Source organism: Excalfactoria chinensis, chromosome 1 (genome assembly GCF_039878825.1).
Source record: "Excalfactoria chinensis isolate bCotChi1 chromosome 1, bCotChi1.hap2, whole genome shotgun sequence".
Taxonomy (NCBI): domain Eukaryota; kingdom Metazoa; phylum Chordata; class Aves; order Galliformes; family Phasianidae; genus Excalfactoria; species Excalfactoria chinensis.
In genome coordinates this window covers 109949602-109973434 of record NC_092825.1, presented here as the reverse complement: position 1 = coordinate 109973434, position 23833 = coordinate 109949602, and the positions used below count along the sequence as shown (strand labels likewise).

Sequence of the window (23833 nt, the reverse complement as noted above, 5' to 3'; positions counted from 1 at the left end):
GCATATCACCATGACAACATTTTGTTTTAGGTTTCCCTGTTTAGATCCACATTTATTCTCTGCTAGGAATGAGTTAGCTGTTTATTAATCTCTGATTATTTGCTCACATAGAACAACAGGGCCCTAAAATGAAGCAAATTGGCTTTCAAACAGCAAGTTATTAGTTTTGGATGGCTTTCTAGTTATAGATCTCACTTTTTTTTTTTTTTTCTTTTTTCTTTCTTTTTTTTTTCTTTTCTTTTTTTTTTTTTTTTTTTTTTTTTTAAGCTAGCATAAAAAAGCAGAAATGATAAATCTTAAATGTTCATTATTTACCTGAAGAAAATAATCACTCATATATCATACATGTCACATTATCATCCAGACTGAGAGGAGCAAGAAATCAGGAAACTCTGTAACTGAACAATGAGTGTTTTTGTGAAAAGAGGTATTTATGGCTAAATGCTGCAGTGGGTATTCAGATTCCAATTTTAAGCCTTTCAACTGACTTTCTGCCTTTTATTTTGCCACAGATCCAACTGTAAGGTCTTTTACCTGGTTGGTGGCTGTACAAATACTATCAGTACAGGCTGGGGAATGTAAGGATAGAGCACAGCCCTGCAGAAAAGGACCTGGGGGTGATGGTGGATGGCAAGCTGAACATGAGTCAGCAAGGTGCCCTTGCAGCCCAGAAAGCCAACCGTATCCTGGGCTGCACCAAAAGAAGCACAATCAGTAGACTGAGAGAGGTGATTCTGCCCCTCTACTCTGCACAGTTGAGGCCTCACCTGGAGTACCTGCAGTATCCAGATGTGGAGTACTCGGTACAGGAGAGACATGGACTTAGTTCAGAGAGGGGCCACCAACTGATCCAAGGGTTGGAACACCTCTCCTATACTCATAGGAGGCTCACAGGCTCAGAGAGCTGTGTCTGTTCAGCCTGGAGATGAGAAGTCTCTGAGGAGACCTGAAGCTGCTTTTCAGTATCTAAAGGGAGGCTGTAAGAAAGAAGGTGACAGACTCTTTAGCAGAGACTGTTGTGATACCTCTGAGTAACCTGATCTACCTGTGATGGCCCTGATCATTGCAGGGGCCATCATTGAACTAGATGCCTTTTAAGAGTCCCTTCCAACTCAAACAATTCTGTGATTCTCCACAAACTTGAAATTCCAGCTTGAGCTTGTAGATATGCCTACAATTACACATCCTGAAAGGGCAAGTGGTGGAAAGTTTGAATCCCCAGGAAAGATCTGCATTAATCCTCCTAACTCTTCATGCCAGTCAGTCCAGCAGGCAGCCATTTATCTTACGCATGAGCAGGAGCTCATGGTGTTCCCTTCACACATCAGCACCCAGAGCATGCAGCCAGGTGAGGGGGTTTCTGCTTTCTCCGTGATTCAGCCCTAGAATAAAAAGCCTGAGCCTCTCATGTTCTAAGAGAAAGCTCACAGAGAGGTGCAAGAAAATCTACCCCAGGTAAGGGGGAGATCTAGGCTCCTTGAGCCCAGGTACTGGCACTCTGCATCTCTGGCAGTGTAATCCTGATTTTCTCCTGATCTCCTCTTATGTTCTGACTGCCGCAGGGTAAAACCTACAGTAAATGTTCTTGTACAGTTGGCTAACCAGTTTTAGACACTGGACTTTCCTCAAGTTCTGTGCATAGGGAGCACTTAACATAGAACTGGAGGAGAGGAAGCAGAGCATGGTAATGTCAATAAATAAGCTTCTGCAATTTCTGAATGGTTCATATCACGTGAGATACAAGAGAAAGGAGTTTTATAATGCAGCTTCTGTTAATTGCCTTTAATTACTTGAAAATTTCAAGCAGGAATTTTAAGAGCAGAACTCTTAGGTCTCAGTGGAATCAAAACCTCTCTGAAAATCAGATCCACATGGTTTGTTAAGACCTCACACATGTATCATCCAGCGTATAATGCATTCAGCTTTTACTCTGCACAGCAGGAAAAGCTCTTATGAGCTCCTCTCTATGTTTCAGAATTGAAAGGGAAATTTGATTTGATTTGATTTGATGGGAATTGATTTCCTCCCCTATGGCCATTGAAGAAACCTACAGGATGTCTTCTACTGAGCAGTACAAAGATTCAGTCGCTCAAGAAGTTCATGACACTGAGCCAAAAATCCTGCCTACTTTCCCCAAGCCTAACAAAAAATGACTGCTCTTTTTGCACTCAATATCTCATCTAAAATCAGTAAATTAGCTAAGTACTATTGAATAGTATTGGACAGATAGTATTCATAAAACTCTTTTCTTCATCAGCAAGGTTTTTTTCATCCTTTAAAAACTGGAGTAAGACATCTACAGTGAAAAGATTAGTCAGATTACTAAGCATGTGCCTAAATCCAGCTTTCCTCTGAAGAACTGTCAAGCAAGTTGGTTGTTTAACATATTCCTTTTTAAAACAGCTTTTGTTCCACTTTTGAGATATGTTCTTTTTATATAATGTCTATATATATAACTTCAATTCTAATTTTGATTAGCAAGGAAGAAAACATTTGAAAATTAAATGTCACAATTTTTTTTTATAAGCCACACAGATGTAAAATATTCATTAATGCTATCCTTAGAAAGAAATGTAAACAGCATGTTTTATGATTTTACATCCTTAGAACTTGGTACTCTATTTTCTCCGCATTTTAGCACCTCCCAGTGCTTCTTATATTCATTTCTTTCAGCAGATCTAAAAGAAGTAATAGTGTGGGATGTTTTATTTCTGTAATGCAGTAAGCAAATAGAAGCACTCTTAATCAGTAATGTTTTAAGTCACACAAAATTTGCTTATTTGGTAAGCCAACTAGAGATTATTGCAATTCAGCATCACAATAATTTTTTTTTTTTTTTCAATCAGTTTGAAGTATAAACTATTTTTTAAGTGCAGTTTTCTGTATATAAATCTAGTATACTTCATCACTATTGCAGCATCTGCGTTTTTTCCAATCTTGTCTTTTCTTGGGCAAACATATTCAAGACTGTAATTATTCTTCTGTTGAGAACAGTTATTCCACACTTCTCAGAAAGAATAAAAAAATGTCATCACTAGGAATATAGTAACCATTATCACACGTGATTTTCTCTATTTTGGTAACACTGAGAAATTCAACAGAACCACAGCATTGGATGTGCTGCCTGTTGTACCAGTGAATGGGTTGACAAGATTCCAATCTTGGACTGGTACTCATACATACATACATATATGAGTAGGGAATATATAGAATCATATAATTGTTCAGGTTGGAAAAGACCTTAAAGATCATCAAGTCCAACCACAGCCTAACCATAGTACCCTAACTCAAACTGTGAGTACAGGTTTCTTTCTTTGTCATATCTGTCTACTATTTACTGCTGAAGTGTGAAATGAGATTCAGATGAATAATCTGGCCTAGCTGGCCTCCTCCTTCCTTTATGGCAAACACACCTTTCTGCAGTCAAAACTACATCTTACAGTGCACCTCTTCCAGTAACCAGTATCTGCCTATTTTCCATTCTCTCATAGAAAACAATAGCTGAGAGTTTTAGTAAGCATCATCTTTAACTGTTCCCCTTCCTAATTATATCCATTATCTCAATGTTTACTTAATATTCGAAGTCTAAGAACATATACCTAGATAAACTGAAGATTGATTCTAAGCAAGCATTTAGCTTTATGAGTGAAATTGTCCAAGAAAAGCAGAGAAAGAAAATGAGTTAGGTGCAAAGTTACAAAGATTTAAGTGTGGGATAACCTGAAGCTCTGTAAGAAGTCCCCTTGACTTCATAAGGATTACTTATAGTCTGTAAAGTTAAGCAATCTGCGTGGTTGCAAAATTGAAACCTTAGATAGACTGTAATTGGATTTTGAAAAAGCTTCAGAAATTGAATACATAGCTATAAATCACACATCCTCTAAGAGTCATAAATCACCAAAAAGGATGCTTGAACTATAATTATTTTTCTTAGTAGCTCAGCTGTATACAGACTAATGAATAAAATAAGATTAATTTTAAATTATCACAGATCATTAAATGTAAGATCTCTGAAGCACATCATATAAGTCACAAGATATGAATATTGAAGGCACCCTTTTATTTACTTTCTTGTAAACTAAGATAAGTGCATTACGTGTGTGACAGAGAGAAGGAAAGCTTATAAAAAAATAATTCTAGGTGAAGATCAAAGATATGTTCAATAATTAGGATAGAATCAGTATAAAAGGAGTACATTTATTAGCATCGCATCATGCAGATGCTTAGAGACGACATGTACTTTGTTTTAATTAGTTGTTTCTTTTTTTGACTTTCCAGACCAAATCCTCCTGATAAGGAAAAAAAAATTGTAGCCACTGGTCAAACTGCTTGTAACAAATCTCATTTTAAATTGAAGCTATTTATTCAGAAACCAATCTACAACTGCAGCAGTAATCAATGTGTTTTCCCTTGGAGTAGAACTGTTCCTGTGCTACCGGAGTACTGTTGTTAATTGCCTGTAACTAAATGATTGCTGTGCTTCGGAAAGTAGCTCCTTGGTGCTTGCTCGTTTGTTGTGTTTAACAGAATGCTTGTCCCCCTAAGGGTTAGCCAAGTAATTTTCCTCTACTACTTTCTACATTTGGTCTTGGCTCCTTAAGGAGGGCAAGGTCTGTAATTTGAGTAACGTAACACAGAGGTTAAATGGGTTTTAAAAGGTTTGCACTTTTTGTCTCTTCCCTCTGATGTGGTATTGTGCTGAAACTGAATCTTTTTAGCAGCCAGCCACTATGGGAAACCTGCATTTAAGCAGGAAAAGCAGATCAAAGGCAGTGCAGTGCCTACTGTAGCAGTCATACTTAAATTGCAAAGTAAAAGACAGAATAAGGCAGCACAAAAAAAAAAAAAAAAAAAAAAAAAAAAAAAAAATCATGTTATTACAAAGGCAGTCTCACACTCTGTCCTTGCTATGACTTGTTTACTACGCCTTGCTCTCAAGCATATCACCCTCATAAGGCACCATTCAGGAATAACCTCTCCCAGGAAGGAGTCTGAGTACTCCTTCCCACTTCACACAAGGAAATCCAAGACACGGGAATGAAATGATGGCAGCCATCCAAGGGGCCAACACCAATGGCTGGATTGAGCCTGCTGCTTCTGACACCTTCAGTTCTGTGTAACACAGTGATGCTCTTCAAAAAAATCCTGAGGTATACAAAGCCAGCTAGCTTCCCTTTACAGTTTAGCAACCTGGGGAAAAACTAGCTCATGGCCTGAAAGCTCACAGTTGCATCCTTCACTGTGCCCAGGCTAATCTGTGCCCTTCACAGTGCCATGCAGACGGGACTGTACCAGCTGTGGTCCTCTGGGGGCCGGCTTAGGCATTGGCACGGTGGGATGTTAGAATACAGCAGTCTGCTGGGCTAATCACTGTGTCTCTGCCTCAGGGCCTGATAAACATCACCTGAGACAGAGGGCGAGCATGTGCTTGATAAACATAGCTCAGCATGGACAAAAATACCAGCTTGCTGTGCTCAAAGAGTATAGCAAGAAATTGACTTTACAAACAAATCTGTTTAAGAAAGACCCATCTTACCCTTCCTGTGCTCAACAGTGACTGTGATGGCAGCAGATAAAAAGGAAATTTCTAGAAACTTTTGGGGCGAATTGAGAAGTTTGTTTCTTCTTTGCTTATCTGGTTGGTTTAGGATAGGTTCATATGTGTTCAGGTAGACTTTATCAATGAAAATGTATCAGAATAGTCTTGAATTATTTTATGGGGAAAAAAGCACCTGGGAGGGCTTCTCTGATAGCAAAGGTGATGCAGTCCATTTATTTGATTTCATGCACAGCGTTAGAAAACAAGTAACTACCTGCAGTTATTTTTTTCATCTAATCTCAAAATCATTAATTTAGCAAAAACTTCTGTTTTCCAACTGTAGTTTCCCCTCACTTTTAATGAGTCATAACAGCAGGCGCATAAATAGATTGTTTGGTACCTAGCAACCCAACATATTAAAACCCTTTCTCCTAGTCCCTACTGAACAGCTGCATCACCTGTAGTACAAAATGATAAGCAGGCTAATAGTAAGACTAGAGTAATTTCCATTTCTATTAATATTGTAAAATACTGTATTATTTGTCTATGCAAACAATTTTTTGTTGGCTGTTTTTAATAACGTTCCTTTCTCAGGACCAGAAGAGTAAAAAATATCTAACACAAAGGTTTTTCCAGCACAGTTTTTGTAAGAATGGCACAGGACATAAATACTTCTTTATTTTATTTTATTACGCTTTTAGTGTCTTCTAGAGAGCAATGAAATCTTCTTACAGTCATTTCAAAATAATAAAAAAAGTTTGTGATTCTCAATAAATGTAGTCAAAATAAATTGAATTCTCATATTCTTCTATAACCTTTTATTTCTCTAATTGAATCATATTGTGTCAAGTCTGCATAACCACACAAAAAAAAAAAATAAAAAAAAATTAAACCTGTTGGTTTAGTTGGTTACATCATGGCTATAGTGCTTCATTCAGCCCACTGGAAGAGGATGCTGTGAAAGCAACGTGGAACTGAGCTTTCTCCAGCACACATTTTGTGAAGCAAAACTGTATGACTTGGATTTTCAATATGTGATTTTTTGGCATTCCTTAGCACTGAGCAGTATTGGAAAAATATAGGGGGTTGGGTTGTAAGGTATGCCATTTATTACTTAGTTCAAGTTACAACATTACCACACTTTTTGTTTGTTGCCAGTTGTCAGTTTCCTATTGATAACTGAAGTAAAAAGAAAATGGATGTCACTGAGTTTTCTTGAGCATGCCATGGTTTATACAGGGAGAAATGAAGGTCCATGATGATACATTACATATTTGCTGATAAGTGACTTCACTGAGGAGGTTACATTTGATCAGAGTCCGCATCCTCAGGAAGAGAGCTATGTGACATGATCTCAGTCACATCAGTCTCCATCCGAGAGTGCAGCAAAGGGACCAGGAGGTGCCCATGGTCTGAATGCTGATGTCACAACTGACAAATTGGGATGGTTTGCAATGATTAAGCATAAGCCAACCTTGCTTGTGGAAAGAGAGGAGAATAAAGATGAGTTGCAGATCACTGGGAAATTGTGTCAAAGATATTAGCAGATATATGAGATGGGTGGCTTTGGAGTTCCTAGGTGAATTTATCTTCACATCCCTCAAACTGTTTTTCTCTTTGCTTTTTGTTTATTAGTTTGCTTGCTTGTGGAAAAAAATAAAAAAATAATAAAAAAAAATCCCTAGTACAATTTTAGCCAGTAGACTGAAATTCATCCTAAAGCTGAGCTTTTTAGTTATTTGTGTGTGGATTCAGGGAGTGAATATGTTTTCATTATAGTACCTGTCCTCTCCACTCCCCCCCCCCCCAAAAAAAAAAAAAATAAAATAAAATAACCCATTCATCTCTGCTTTCATTGTAAATGCAATGTCAACATTTATGTGCATAAAACGAATTGTAGTGTATCTGCAGGGAGAGAGATGGACGAGGGTTATCAAATCTCTCTTATATGAATGCGTACGCACATACATATTCCAGCATCTGTTGTTTTACAAAAGAGCAATTCAGATACTGCACCAAAGGAAAAAGTATTTTAATAAAGAGCACATTCCTATCTACTAGGTATTTTTTTTTCACAGGATCTTCAAAATAAAAAATAAATAAATAAATAAATAAATAAAACTCATTATTTTATATTAGTAATTAACTATGAAGTCTGTTGTTAATCATTTCTGGTTTGGAATGTGGCTATTATTGTATTTTGTAATTCTTTGCAGAGCTGATGTATACAGTTGAGCTTGCTGGTGGGCTTGGTGCTATTCTGCTGCTGCTTGTTTGTTTAGTGACTGTCTACAAGTGTTACAAGATAGAGATTATGCTCTTCTACAGGAATCATTTTGGAGCTGAAGAACTAGATGGAGGTAAGGCAGCTTTTCAGTCTGTTTCTTACCTTCTAAATGTGTCTATTTCTCTCCATCAAAGCCCAAATTTAATTTCAGTTCAAGATGCGTTAACAACTGCAATTTTTATTTCCCACCGCATTAGGCACTGACTTTAATATGCATTCCTCATGCAGCACATTAGCAGCAATGACTACTCAGCTGATGTTTGTGCTGCTCTCTGGTTCTCGAGGTGACACGTGTGTCTTTTAGATCCACACTCCTAGCACCACATGAAAGTTACCAACACTGAGGCTTTCAAGGCTATTTCTTTCCATCAGTGCTGAAAGCCAGCTTCACCTCCTCTTAAGCATGGAAGTGTAATTGTATTTCACTAATAGGTAGAGGTTGAACAGAATTTCAGTATACTGCTTGTTTAAATGGATCAGTTTCAATAACCTGCGCTGAGTGTTTGGGAGCGTACCCAACAGTCCATTTTCTTGAGTTCATTTGCTTAATCACTTGGAGTGCGGCTAATGATCATTAACATTGTTTTGTGGTTCAAGGAAAGCCAGCTTTAACAAAAGTAGTTTGCAATGTATGCTATGGACTGTGTCAAATGGACATGTGTGGGTTCTTTTTCTTCTCTTTTTAATAAACAAAGAACATCTTCTCTGCCCACAAATAAAACTGCTGCTGGACAGCAAACCCAGTTGAGCTTCATATTCTGATTAATTAGATTTGGTTTCTTGGGTCAGAGTTCTTGATGTTTTGTGCTACCGCTACATTTTTGATGACAGAACCTTCCTTTTTACTGAAATACTGCTGAAAGTTATGTTACAGTTCAAGGTAATAGCCTGTGGAAAGCAGCTGCTGTGTGAGGTACTTTAAGAAATCTGTCACTGATACAGGACAAGAGTGACAGCAAAATTAAAGGTCTCTATGTAAGGGAAAGGCTTCCATACTAAGATCACAGGGAAATACTCACTTCTGCCTCCAATGTAAAAATGCACAAGAATTCAAAAAAGAAAACGCTCAGAACAGCAAAAAGTCCCATAACATTAGAACATTTTGTATCCTGTGAGACTGATGAAAAAGATGCATATTAGTACAGCAACTCAATGGGTAAAAAATAAAAACAACAGGTTACTTATTTTAAAGAAGAGGAAACAGTGGCCCATCAGGACTGTGATTCATAAAGTATTTTGACAGATTCTACTTTTTTTCAGAAGCTGAGATTCCCCCTCATCCAAAATGCAATCCATAGTCTATAGAAACATGCGTACTTGCATGTATGAATTGAATAATAATCGTATCATATTATGAAAGAAAAAGCATATGGTTTAGTAATTGTTTAAATAGTTGAAATTTAATGTTTCCTCTCTGTGTTGCAGTAATTCTTACTTTTACGGGTGTCAATTATTGTTACTTTGAATCTCTCCAATTAATTTGAAGACTTACTCTTAGCAAATGTTACACACCTGTCTCTATCTCCTCTCACCCTTTACCTCAGTGACCTAGGAATGAAAATGCTTTAATCGTCCATTTTAAGTAACAAAATTTTAAATTTTAAACTAAACTGTTCTGGAATTCAAGAGAAAGAAATGTAACATTAGTTTGTTTTTCTGGGCAAATTTAATTTAATTTCATAGTATCATAGTATCATTTACAGGATAAAGCTTAGATTCTCCTTACATGTTCAATGCCAGCTCATTCTTTGAGTGCTTAATTGAAGTAACACACCGGGAGAAATACTACTTGCAGATTCTCATAATGGAATACTGCAGCTACTACTATACTCAGTATACTAGAAACATGGATAAAACCTACTGTGACAATGAAGATACTGCAGCTGGACTTCTGCTTTGTCTCTCACCTATGCTCTCACAGAATTAAGAAGATAGAAAGAAAATACTCCACAGGATGCCAAGCCATGGTTTGTGTGGAGATAAATTGCAAACATAAATTCAGACCCTTTCCCTTGGCTTTGCCTGTTACAGACAGGCACAAAATGCTGAACTGTAAAATCTTTTTCCGACCTTAACTCCTGCAGTGCCACAGCCAAGTACCTACATGCTAGTCATCATTTACATCATGCACTGGTGTACTTCAGGATAGCATGTAGATAAGCAAACATCAAAATGTCACAGGGCTTTTTGTGTTCACTCTGGTGTATCCAGGGAGAATTTGAAACACTATAGAAGTGAGGTCTAATTGAAATTTTCCTATAAAAATATTTATAAAATGCAATGCTTCATTTTTGCACAAGGCCTTCAGGATGTTGAATCTCATCACAGTTCCTCTTTCTTTTCCTTAGACACTAGTTTTTCTCATGCACATGTCTGTGAGAGGCATGGGTAAATTGTGAGAAATAACTGAAAACAAAGTATTTAACTCTTAAAATTTAAATTATTACTTTCTCTGAGAGTGATGGAGATTAAATAAGTATTCACAGATGCTGGTTTCTATTACTTGCATCCTTGAATTTCCCATTTTCTCTCATCTCATAGTGTGCCTCCGGTGGCGCAGCGGTAGAATTCCCGTTTGCAACACCAGGGGGCCCGGGTTCGAATCCCCTCCTGTGGAGCAGGGGGTAGAAGTGCCGCTCTGCTACACAGAGGGCTCGAATCCCGGGAGTTGGACTCGATGATCTCTAAGGTCCCTTCCAACTTGCACAATACTATGATACTATGATGATATGATCTCAGTAACTCTGTTTTCCTCTTTTTCTCTCTCCAGCGAACACAGTTCAACCTTGTGTTCTGGGAAAAACCTCTTTTTTCCCTTTCCTACTGAAGTAGAACATAATCAAATTAACACTTTGTGCTGGAGTTTGGTTAGTGGACTTCATCACTAATGTCTGACATGTCTCCCTGGGAAGTGAAGCACAGGCAAAGCTCTCTGACCGATGGCAAAGCAACTTTCCCACTTGAAGCTGCCTTGCCTGGCACTGCCTCTCAAAGAGACAGCTCATCCCTATCGGTGAAGTGGTTTGAAACCCCCAAACCTGTTTGACCAGCAAGTCAATTTAAGATCAGACAAAATACATAATAAAGATGATACCCTTAAATATCATCTTCAAATGTTCACTAATATCCTGAAAACAAAATTTTCAGATATAGTTGCTTCAGTGGAAACTTCTGAGGGCTGGTTGTTGTTAAATGGCAGGCAGGCATCCTTTCTAGGTTTAAGAATGATTTTAGAAGTTTAGTTTAAAAAGTCTTGTCCGTAAGGTGTACTTTAAGTATTAGCATGTTATACTGAAAGCCGCTTTGAGAAGTGATGAATTCTTATGTTTTATTGTACATAGAGTCCTTACATTACAGTTTTATGCCACATTCATCCTTCAGTGTTTTAGCTGTTATTATTTCCATATTTTTATTTTCCATGGATCTTCTTTGCTGCCTTTCTCAGTTTCAAATGAATTTAATAAAAGGTTATATTTTAACTAAGAGTGAAGAGAAAAAAAAATGCAAGAAAACATTTGTAAATACCTTGGATGAAGACATACCCTAACTTCTTGCACTCACTGATCTTAAAAGCCTTTTGATGTCAGAGGAGACATTACCACTGTATAGAAATACATAAACTCTCATAAACTCCTTGTTTATGAGAGAGGTGAAACCTCTCTCATAAAATCTATAGAAATTTTCCCAGGGTTTTACCCAGGATAACTTCCTCCTTTGAGAGATTGTTTCTGTCCATGAAATCATGCAAGGATCAGTCTCAAAGCAGGACAGACACCAGGGCAGGCAGAAAGGGGAGAAAAGGGAGTCAGACCAGCAGCACCATTTCTGATGCTGCCTTAAAGTGTCCCAGAGGCTTCAATTTACCAAAATTTCTATTTTGAAATTTTTCTTGCTATTTCAAGACATGAGAGTTTCCAGAGGATGTTCAGACATCCAAATTACAGCCTTCAGGAATATTGACAATAAATCCAGAAGGCTACAAAAGTTAGACTAAAAACTACTTGACATGGTCAGATGGGCAAAATTACTCAAAATCATGAATTTATATGCGTGTTTATATTGCAGCTTCCAATTTCAGAGAAAAGAGCACACAATGCATTTATGAGTAGAAAATGCCTGCAGGCACTGGACACTGCCATTTTTGGATACGTTAGTAACCATTTAAATTGATTAAAGTTTTTGTGTGAAGGAATAAATATGCACCATCATCAGAAAGAAGAAATTTTGCATGAAGAGGCTGACATTAAAATTGACAAGAGCAGAATGATTTAGAAATTAGGAAGAAAACTGAACAAATGTGCTGTGAAAACAGTTCTGTAATAAAAATTCATAAATATCTCTTGTCACAATCAGTCTGACTATAAGCCCAGTTTGAGGGCTATAAACAATAACAACAAAAATAAAAATATTCAGCTGATAACTAGAGAGACTTTTGTTTGACTGTTGATATGACAACCTTCAAAATGTCTCTCAATATATTTAGTTCCCATTAACTATTTCTACAGTGTTGGACAGGGTTCTCTCATTGGTGTCTTTCACACTATTCTCAAATTTCCTTGCAAAGGAAACATGGTAGAACAGGGGGATTGAGGTCTCAGACTACACACGGCCAGGTTTGGTGTGTGGGGACCAAGGCCCTGGAGTTCCTCTGATTTCATTTTGTTTCCTTTTTTATTTTATTTATTTATTTATTTTATGTTGCTAAGGTGGTTGAGAAGTGTCATTGCTAAGCTCTTTAAATTTAGGAAATCTTCCTTGGATTCTATATATGACACCTTTAGTGGTTGTTTCTGGGCTGCAAGTGTTGCACTCTAATAAAAATGAGTTTCATTGTTTTCTGAGAGGAAGTAAATCAATTCTCATATTAAGAAACTGATAAAATGATCTCTGCCTTGAAATCTCTGTTGCATCTGCGACTACTTAAGTGGTTATGATTTTCATCTTTACCATTATTTAGCAGCAAAAGACTTGTAGGGCACACAGAGACCTATGGGATTGCCCCAAAAATACCTTATTCACTGCACAAATTAAGATGACAGAAGGCACTCTTCCCTGTGGATTCCTGTGTTTCACCCCTGTAAACTTCTTGTGAAGCCAAGAAAGATAATGCTTTGAGATTCTTAATGATTCAGTGGAACTTAGATGTTAACTTTCAAATATAGATTTTTTTTGAGTCCTAGGCACCTGCTGAAGTGCTTGTGTTAATGATCATGATATGCAGGTACAGCTAGACTGAAATTACTGCTGAAGTTAGTGACTTCGCAACTACAGAGTTTTCTCTAGGGATTCATGGAACAAGTTTGCAGTAGCAGCCTCAGCACAGTATATGTATTCTTGATGGCTAGTGGCAAATTGTGGCAATAAGATATCCTACTTTATGAATATCAGTTTCAGTTACTGTTAAAATCATCTCTAGAAAAAAATACGGTCCTCAGCTTTCTAAATTTTACTAGTCATGTAACAGGGATTTCCTAATTACAATTTTATTATTGGATAATTGCCTACATTAACTTGTAACTCTTTTCATTTATGTTATTTATTTACATCTGAAAAGCAATTCAAAGAATGAAATCTCAGTTTATGTCTCCAATGAATATGGGACTTCCTAGTTTTCTTGAAACTTACTAATTCAAATAAAATATTCTGGTTTTACCTCTTTATTTTACTATCTCCCTGTTTTATGGCATATAGAACCATTTTTTAAAAAGTAAACTAGGAAGAAAACAGTCTATCATCTGAAGACTGAGATATCTCCTGTTCCTCAGCCAGCAACTCTGTCAAATTCCTCTGAGCTTTGAAGTTGTTTTTCTTGTTTTGCTGCTGTTGATGGCTTTCTCTTTGCTGGGATTTTTTATTGTTTTCAAAGGACTGATTTCCAAGGTAAGCAAGATGAATGCAGCATGTTGGCATTCAGTGTCCAGAATCTTAGGTTGAAAGCCTTTTTCCAAGCCATTTCTCTCCTGAGGTTTGTATTATTTTTTGTTTTTGTTTTTGTGTTTTGCTTTTTTTTTCTTGTTGTTCTTGCGTAGGTTTTTTTGTTGGTGGTGGTTGGTTGGTTGGTTGATTGTTTGGTTTTTTTTGTACCTACAAAGACTTCCTTAACTTTTTAATTTTACTTACACCAAGGCTATCTCAGCTCTAGTTTTCACACTACATAACCCCATGATATAAGTACTATCATAAATCAGTTGAACTAAGAAGCATGCAAGTAAACGTATTTGATACAGGTAATTAGCTGCTTTTTGGTTTTTTTTGTTTTTGTTTTTGTTTTTAATTAGGATAACAACAAGTAGTTACTATACACTTTGTCAGTTTAATATATTTATCTTATTTTGTCCATAAAAATTTACATTCCTCCCTTTTCAGACTCTACATGACAGTTGTTGACTTTCTGCTCTTTAAAAATGGATCAAGTCTTTCATAGGTGTATGCTATGCTTTGCTATGACTCCTTTCCATTCAGTCTTTCAGTACTACTAATGATTTTTTCTCACTAGCAAATACAAGAGAATATCTTCTATCAGCATGTTTTAGTTTTCATAAATTTTAACATTCTGATAATTGTATAAAGAAACATCTGCATTTTCATGTCAAGAGTAATTTTTGAGATTAATGCTGCACCAGCTTTTTATATTAAAAGAAGAATTAGTAGTATTTAATTTAGTTACTAACTTCCATATTAATGAGAATGGTTTAGAAACATTGAATCTTTCCTCTTGGTTTAGCTACAAGTAAGAAATCAGAGTAAGTAAATGAGAAAAAATCACCTTTAATTACAGATTATTCAGTTTAAATAAGTAGTAATCTTATGTACCAATTGTTAAGAAATTTTAGTTGTAGTTATAGATAATAAGGAAAAATATACCTTAAGGGTGGCTGACAAATTAATGGGAAGGGAAAAAAATGCATGCCTGCTGCTTTAGTATTTTTATAAATGTACCTCCTGTGGGCAAAGGACATTTTTATTTTTCCTGGTCTGTGGTGTGCTGAGAATACTCAAGAACCTTTTTAGAACCAATTATACTTCTCTAACCCTTTTGCCAGTGTTGCATTTGTAATCTCTCTTCAGTACACCATTTCCCACTTCAGGCAAGGATCTAGAGTATCATTAGGAATACTCCATTTAAGAGGTACTTTACCATGGCAAAGTTGACATTGTCAGTTTTTTGTTTTTATTAACCATAAAACAGACTTGGCATTTAAAGAACAAAAATTAAAGTGATTAAATGATAAGGTGAGCATCACAATCAACAGTAAACAGTCTAAGGTAAAATAAAAGTGTTTTGAAAGACTCACAGTGATTTGGTGTTTTTAATCATCCAAGAATTTGGGTTATCTTTTTCATTGTTTTGAGGGTGATGAGCACTGGTGCAATGTGAACATTAAATGTGGCCCCACAAATAATGAAACGGGCACAGAATTCTGTGTGAAATTTTGAAAACTCATCCCTTTGCAACTCTTGCTTAACACAGTGTGTTTTCAAAGCAGCTTTCAAAGAAAGCCTCACAGCAGTTCCCTGCAGTACTTGCAGAATCCATTCTGCCATTTCTAAGGACCCCACTTGAAACACCTGATTATATCAGTACATTGCTCCTAGATGAGTACCTGAGTCTTTACAATGCTGACACATGCTCTGGCACATCAACTGTCAATCTTCCATTGATTCCTAAAGGGAAGATCTGGGAAAGCCAGAAGTGTCTCCAGCTACTTCTGGCTACAGAGCAGCCCATGTGTTGTCAGCTCTCTTTGGAGAACTGGGTACTTCTGAAGTCGCTGTTAATGATTCTGGGGGATTACAGAACACACAAAGGTGTGGGCTGACCTTGGTATACAGCTTCATTAAAATAAGATTCAGATCTATCGACTCTATGAAATATTGCATTGTATGTTTCTCTTTATTTTGATCAGTCAGTCTGCCTTGTGCTATAACATACCATGCCAGCTGGGAATCCAGACTTATCATCTGTTTGAACATGGTTGATAAGAAAAAGATAACTTTATGGAGGTACTTTTCTATTTTTAATTTTTAATCTATAAATAGTTTTCTGTACTCCATTAGCAGAAATAGCTGCAATGCTTAAGGTTCATGAAACCTCAAAGGCCCAAACTGCCATCCCCTTGGAGGGCAACATGCAAATTGTTAGAAAATATGTACATATATAATAAAAACTAAAAGTTGAATCTGTCTGATGGTCCCTATAGAAGAGGAAAGTAGATGCATATGGAGTCTGTGTTTCATTTTATGCTTATACTGAGCCTTTAAAAGACTGCTGCTGAGCACATCCCCAGAATAACAAGCAGCATTTACGACTTCATCCTCTAAAAATTTATATCACTTCTGCAGCATTAACCCTCTAGTAGTTACAGGGAAGATGATCATTTCTACATTTGGATGATCACTGAAATAAATGGACAGCATTAAAGAATGCATGCTGCAATGATGCAACAGGTGTTTTGGCTAAAATCCTGAGCCACTGAATGAAATCATGTCTCCATTTGTTCTTAATGGATCTGGCATTTCACCTTCAATGTCTACCCCTAAGACTGATCCAAACAATTTTTTCTGGCCTTTTGCTAAGTCCAAGACCATTACTCAGTGTCCTTACTTTTAACTCTGTGCAACAATGAGAATGGCAAAGTTTGTGCTTCACAGCCTGATGGACCAGAGTCTTGAAGTACAGATGGTCTTTGGTTGACTGACATGCACTGTACCTGTAGCATGGGCCATGTCTGACCTCACTGATCTAAACTAATCCAGAGCTTCAATGTATTCTCATAATTGTTTACAAGATTACATGAATTATTATTATTTTTCATTAAATTTGCCCATGTAAGGCCTGCTTTATGTTTCATTTCAGCCTTTTCAGTTAATGGATACAATAGAGCTTCACAAAAATGGAGGCTGTTGAGCTGAAGAGCTCCATCCTAGTTGTATAATACCTAGTAAGCAGCAGAAAACAACTACAAATCTAATAAAATAAATAAAAGGACAGCTATTGCATGAAACAGCTCTGCGAAGTACCTGGACATAAAGCTAGAAGAATTTATTCTGATATGTTTCTATAAAAAAGAATCCTGAAGCAGTTAAGGGAAAAACAATGCTTTCAGATAAAAGACTATGTAGAAGTTTGCTCTGAATCTCCACAGGAAAAAGTTTTAGATGAAATGATCAAAATCCCCACATTTGATAATTAATTCTGCTGTAAACTGAGCTTTCTACTTTTCATCAAATTTAAAAATAACTGACAGATGGACAGACAAACTGACAGTCTAATAGCTCAGGAAAACCTCTGTGCTAGAGCAACAGTTTCCCAGACTGGACTACATACCTAGCTGTACTGGAGTTTAAATAAATTCATGATTGCTTGAACCCAACTATGTATATATACTCTAGATCCTCACTTTCTTAGCCTTTCAAATACTATAAAAACTAGGGAACCAGGTTTGAAAGAAGCATTCTCTTCAGTTCTCTACAATCATGGATAACACAGCTATAGTCACTAGGAATACTGTATCCTTCATATTATGAAAATTTATATTAAAAATAAATAAATAAAAGCATTAGATTTGTAATTATGTGTGCAAGAAAGTTGTGGCATAGTGTGAATAAGTCTCCCTCAAATTAAGAATGTGCAAACTGTCTTCACAGACAATATCCTGAAGCCTTCAAAACAGTTTGAACGCTGCATTATTTTTTATGATTCATCCCTTTGAGAAATTATACATTTTCATATTTATTCCAAGGCTTCCAATAGATTAATGCTGCTCTAAAACATGTAATATCATTATAACCATTACTAAGACTATAAAAGAAAATGGCATGACCACATCATCATTATGTCAGTTGAGGTGATTTCTCCATATATCTCCTGATCTTTCTGTGTGTTAACTCTGTTGCTGGATTAAGTCTATCCTACTGTAGGGACAGAACCTGTTCTGTAATCTCCCACTAGTTTGCATTTGATCAACTCAGTGGCAATATCAGAGGCATTAGGTGTTTCTTTATCATGAAGGATTAAGATTTCACAAGTACTGAAAAGATGAAATAATGGATCAAAGGAAGGCATTGTTTATCTCGTTTGTTGGTGGTGCTAGTTTTTGCTGTTCATTATTTATTGTGAACATAACAATCCAACAGATAATCTCACATAAATTGAAGAAGAGAAAAATGAAGGATGCGGTCGTTTCATTGGTTTTGAAAGTTTGAAAGAAGTTTTACCATTTTAATTTTGTCTTCTGCAGATTTTAATGAGCACAGTATGAATGGTTCCTTGGAAGGAAGAGTGGACAACTCAAGACTAGTGCCTGCCCTTTAATTTTGCTTATACACTTTGCACCCTTCCTACTTTTGGCAGGCTTTTCCAAGTAGTGCAACCAAAGTACAAAAAAAGTATCAAAAAAAGTTTGGCTGAACAAAAGAATGAAGTCAGCACTGAATGAGTGTAACATCACTTATACCACATGGTAGAGTATTCAATCAGGTCTCTTTTATGAGCAATTGATATTCTCGATAGCCTGGGCATAGTGTTGTCAAGAGAGTTAGAAGGATGTTAACATTTCATTAATCTTGCCATTGATTTTTTTCTGCATTCTTCACAACAAAATTCAAAACATGACCTCTTATTCCACTGAATTAGTTCCAGAGCACTTGGTGTTATCGACCTCTTAATGAAAATTAATGATGACTTTTTTGATTCAGTCTTTCAAGTAAGCACACCAAGCACATTTAAGATACAGACACATATATTTCGCTTAATTGAAATGAAGTAATACACTGTTAAGGACCAAAATGAACATTAATGTATCATTAAATTAGCATATTTAAGCACATAGAATTCAGGATATTTAAACTGCATAATTGGAATCTGATGCTACAGAGATCTAAGTTTGGCAATAATCCCAGCTTTGGGAAAATAATGAATTTTACAAGTAAATCTATGCACATGTTTAGAACGTCTTAAGCCTTAAATTTATAGTGAAGATTTGACAAAAATGAAACATTTTTACTATGTAAGAGAAATAATTGTTCATTTGTACGGGTATTTTGATGCTTTTCTTTTCCATTTTAAATCTAGAAACAATCTGGATTCTTTTAGTGACTTTTCTTCTGTGCTCACAAGCTGCCACCAGACAGCTGAGTGGATTTTCTTCATACAGAGCCTCACACAAATATTTATGCACAAACTGAGTTCAGTGTATGGGTATGGATCCCTTCTGTCTTGCATCCATGTGAATAAGGATTAACTTCACTAGGTGGAACATGAAAGATGAATGGTTTAGTAACTGGAGATTAGGTAAAAGCTTGCTATTCTATATAAACAATTTATCATTCCTGAAAAATTCTTTGAGGAATAATTCCTGGCAACCATCTAACCAATACACAGTAACAGCAAATAATCTAATTTGCTTTTTTTTTCTGTATTTCTTTAGACAATAAGGACTATGATGCATATCTATCCTATACCAAAGTGGATCCTGATCAGTGGAATCAAGAAACCGGAGAAGAAGAAAGATTTGCTCTTGAGATCTTACCAGATATGCTTGAAAAGCATTATGGATACAAGTTGTTCATACCAGACAGAGATTTGATTCCCACAGGAAGTAAGTCATATCTTTATGTTTGTGTATTTCCTATGTAACATATGCTGTGGTTGCATATATCATACAAGTATTAATTCTATGCTTGCTTCTTTGGAATGTTGTCTTAACTCCATCATCTTATGGGATAAGATAAGACAGCAAATGTGCTTGGTGTGCATTTCCTAGATAAGAGTATTATATTTTACTAAGTGTATTGTATTCATTGAAGGTGAGACAGTGCAGATAGGGCATGCATAGGTAATGGAAATTAATGAGATTAATATTTATTCGCAGATTTTTTGAGAGCCTTCCCATCTAGGAACTAATAAAGAGGTTTTTATTTTCTATTCCTAAGTGTTTCTGTGGAGATATATCCATCACACTAATTTAAAAATAACAAAATAATCACTATCCATCTATACAGAAACTCAGACAGGAAGAAAACTGTTGTCTTTGGGCTAAGGCAAGAGCTGAGAAAAGACATCTGCAGCAGAGTAAATAAAAGACTGCTGGTGGTATCCACGGCAGATAAACATGTAGTGGAGGCACTGGATCATTTTCAGAGATTGAAAGTGAGAATTGATTGCAACTGAAATAAGTAGATCTTTTTTTGTATGTATTTAACATATTCCAACCTATGCTCAGTAATATTTGTAAACTGCAGTTCATAAGTTCAGTTGCAGCCATTTATAAAACTACTGAGTTCAACATATTGTATTGAATTTATATTCGTAAGAAAGGATGCTTGAAATGAGTAAAACAAAACCTTAGTCCTAAGCACGTGGATATTTTCAGATCTACAGCATCCTGAGCATTAATTTGCAGGACACAACTCTGTTTCTGTGAATGCATTAAAAGAAAAGAAGAATCTAATGCATCAGTAGACCTTGAAATATCATTTTAGTTTTAGGCTGAAAATAAAACACAGCTTCTGCTCTGTTGCCTATCTGGGTGACTTCTTTTTATAGAATGGTGACGGATAAAATGATGATGGACACACTTGTTCCAGTAAAGATATAGGCACAAATTGACGATGTAGCCCAAGGGGAAATAAATATTTCACTGAATCGTAGAACGTTTGAGGTTGGAAAGGACTTCTGGATAACATCTGCTCCAGCTGCATTGTTAAAGCAGAGTCACCCAGAGAAGGTTATCCAAAAACTTTGTCCTGGCAATTAGAGTTTTATTTAACATTTAATATTTATTTCTATTTGAAAGTGGTGTTTTTGCAGCATTTTGTGAACTTTTCTCAGAGAAGGGAGTTTGCTTCTGATGTTTCTCTCCAGCCTATGGGAATTAAATATTTTCTTGCTTTGATTTTTGAGCAAATGTTTTATTTTGTAGCCTACATTGAAGACGTGGCAAGATGTGTAGACCAAAGTAAGCGACTGATCATCGTCATGACTCCAAATTATGTGGTAAGAAGAGGCTGGAGCATCTTTGAACTGGAAACAAGGCTTCGGAACATGTTAGTCACGGGAGAAATCAAAGTGATACTGATTGAATGCAGTGAACTGCGAGGAGTTATGAACTATCAGGAGGTTGAGGCCCTGAAACATACCATCAAGCTCCTCACTGTAATTAAATGGCATGGACCAAAATGCAACAAGTTGAATTCCAAATTCTGGAAACGTTTACAGTACGAAATGCCTTTTAAGAGGACTGAACCCATCACAAACGAGCAGGTTTTAGATGTCAGTGAGCAGGGGCCCTTTGGGGAACTGCAGACAGTCTCCGCAATTTCAATGGCTGCTGCCACTTCTACTGCTCTTGCCACTGCTCATCCAGATCTACGCTCCACCTTTCATAATACATATCATTCACAGATGCGCCAGAAACACTATTATCGAAGCTACGAATATGATGTACCTCCTACCGGCACCCTGCCGCTTACCTCAATAGGTAACCAGCATACCTACTGCAACATCCCTATGACACTTATAAACGGGCAGCGGCCACAGACAAAAAATAACAGGGAGCAGAATCCAGAAGAGGCTCACACAAACAGTGCGATACTGCCCCTCTTGCCACGGGAAACCAGTATATCAAGCGTCATTTGGTGACAGAAATGCAAGGGGCTGTCCATCCCCTTGAGTAGAAGCTGAGTCTGCAGTCCGGTGCCTGGAACTACATCCTCGACTGCTGCTGTTAAACATGCATTACAATCGATAACATATGAGGAAAAACAGGGTCTTGTACATACGTTTTTTGCAATTTCTTTGTAGCATCGGTCTTCCTGTTTTACCCATGTTCTCTTCCCATACACATTTTCGACTTTGTTTTATATGTCATTGGAATTTGTATATTTACATTTTTTTAAATGAAGAGACTGCTGTATAGATAGGAAACTTTTTTGCTTCATTAGTATAGTTTTAGACTTTTTTTTCCCTGTTTGTTTTTAACCTCTCTTGGGAATGCTTGGACAAAGCTATGTTGATATCAGAAGCGCCATCCATTTTGTTGGCCTGCCTAGCCTGATTCCTGAAGGCCATGCCTGCTGCAGTCACCTGTTTTGGGTAATATTTGTTCTTAGAATGACCCCATCCCTCACTGAGAGCTTCTGTTTCATTTCCTCTCCTGTAATGTGCATTGCGCCCTCCCTGCCCTTCCAATGGCCCCATTTGGGGTAACACTACAGTCTGATCATCTAACATTTAACTTGGTAGAAACTTGTCAAACAACAGAATATACCCAATCTGTATCAGTTGCTTCACAGTAGTCACTACAGAGTGTGTAGAAAATAGAGATGGCTTGATTTCTGCTTTCTTGGGGGTTTGATTTTTTGTTTTTATTTTAAGAATGAGTCAATTGTATCCCTTTTATAAATATAAAAGCAAACCCTATTTTTAACAATTCCTGGAAAAGTATTAATGTGGTCGTGGATTTTATTTTTAAGCATTTGATTTTTTTTTTCTTTCCTCCCTTTCAAAACCCTGCAAATAAGATAATTTCCAATTTTTAGGCAAGTGAGACAAGTGAGGCAATAGGCACTGAAGTGCAGTGAGTCCTGCTGATATTTACAGTGATGATTTCCAAACCAAAGGGGAATAAAAAGGCAGTATCATAGATGGTTGCCACTTTGTATTAAAGTAAGCATTATTTTCTGAAGAAGGAAGAGCAAAACATTATTTTGCTGTGGATTGCAGAGTCCCCTTGTATTTTAATGTTCAGAATTGTATTTGCTTTAAAATGATATATTCAAGATGATTATTTCATTTGGTTTTAGCTTGTAATAATAAGTAAAGCTTAATTTTGACATGATTTCAGTAAGAACTCAGGCAAAAAAAAAGAAAGAAAAACAAAAGAAACACGAACAACAACAAATATAATTGTTTTGAGAATAAACTTTATTTATACAAAATTAATATTTAAATAATACTTTGAAGTATTAAAAACAATTTATTCACTTTAATGAATAAATAAATTAGTTTTATTTTTTATGTATTATTCTATCTTTGAGGAGTTGCAAATAATGCGTTTACCATGGTGGCCAGGGAAGAAATAAACCACTGTCTTTATATCTGGGCATCTTTAAGGTAAATGAAGCAAGCATCTTATATTTTATATTTGAGAAAGAGCACAGAGCACTGCTATAGATGTACAAGGTATTCAGGCCAAGCTGTCTGCCAGTGTCTGCTAGCAGAAGCAGAGGAACAGAGGCAGAATTGCTGCTTGCAACACACTCCCATAGAGTCGTGGGTTTGATTGACTCTGGCAGACATGTAGCTGGTAGCCTGGAAGACAAACCTGATTGTCTGTTTCTGCAATTAATTAGCTATAGGAATTTTTATGGTAGCTGACTGATACTGGCCAATATAAGGAATATGTTGGGTTTGTTCATCTTAATTGTCTCAAGGAGAAAAGTACAGCAAAAGTACAGCTTATGATATTTTAGTCTTCTTAATGAGAAGTAATGGGTAGAGAAGAGGTAAACTGCAGTTTGGGGGATGTTTGTGGGAGTAATACAGAACTGACAGTGTGGGAGGATGTAACAATGATCGTGTTGTGAAAGTCAAGAAGTCTCAGTATGTGCATAACAAGCCAATAGAGCTTTGGGATGCGCACTGATTTTTGCTTGCTTTAAAATGTTCATTTCTCTGACAATTTGCTCAAATCCTTTTCTACAGTCTATCATGGTTTCTCCCTCTGGACACGCGCCAAATGTCCACAAAATGGAAATGAAGCTGCCAGGCCAGATGAAATTCTAAAAGAGCTTTGCACTTTTGTTTTCTTCGTAGTGTAAGAAAGCTATTATTTATTCACTCTTACAGACACCTGTCAGGCACTGATGGCATTTTTCTTCATTCAACTGAATGCCGGATGCACCAGTACCCTCTAAAAACAATCCTTTTTTCTTTTTTTTTTTTTTTTTTTTTAATTGTCCCATTTTCCCTCACTCTTACATGCCCTGGAGAAAAGACTGGGATG

At 36.5% G+C, this 23833-nt stretch overlaps 1 protein-coding gene across 2 annotated transcripts in view; it reads left to right on the top strand.

The window, feature by feature from the left end:
- IL1RAPL1 (interleukin 1 receptor accessory protein like 1) overlaps nt 1–22709 on the top strand; it is a 659497-nt gene extending 636788 nt beyond the window's left edge. For both annotated transcript variants that reach the window (XM_072357399.1, XM_072357408.1), the window contains exons 9-11: nt 7756–7899; nt 19256–19426; nt 20750–22709. In XM_072357399.1, the coding sequence (XP_072213500.1) occupies nt 7756–7899; nt 19256–19426; nt 20750–21468 (1034 nt within the window). In that variant the 3' untranslated portion in view covers nt 21469–22709. The remainder of the gene's footprint in view (nt 1–7755; nt 7900–19255; nt 19427–20749) is intronic.
- Nucleotides 22710–23833: the final 1124 nt, after the last annotated feature.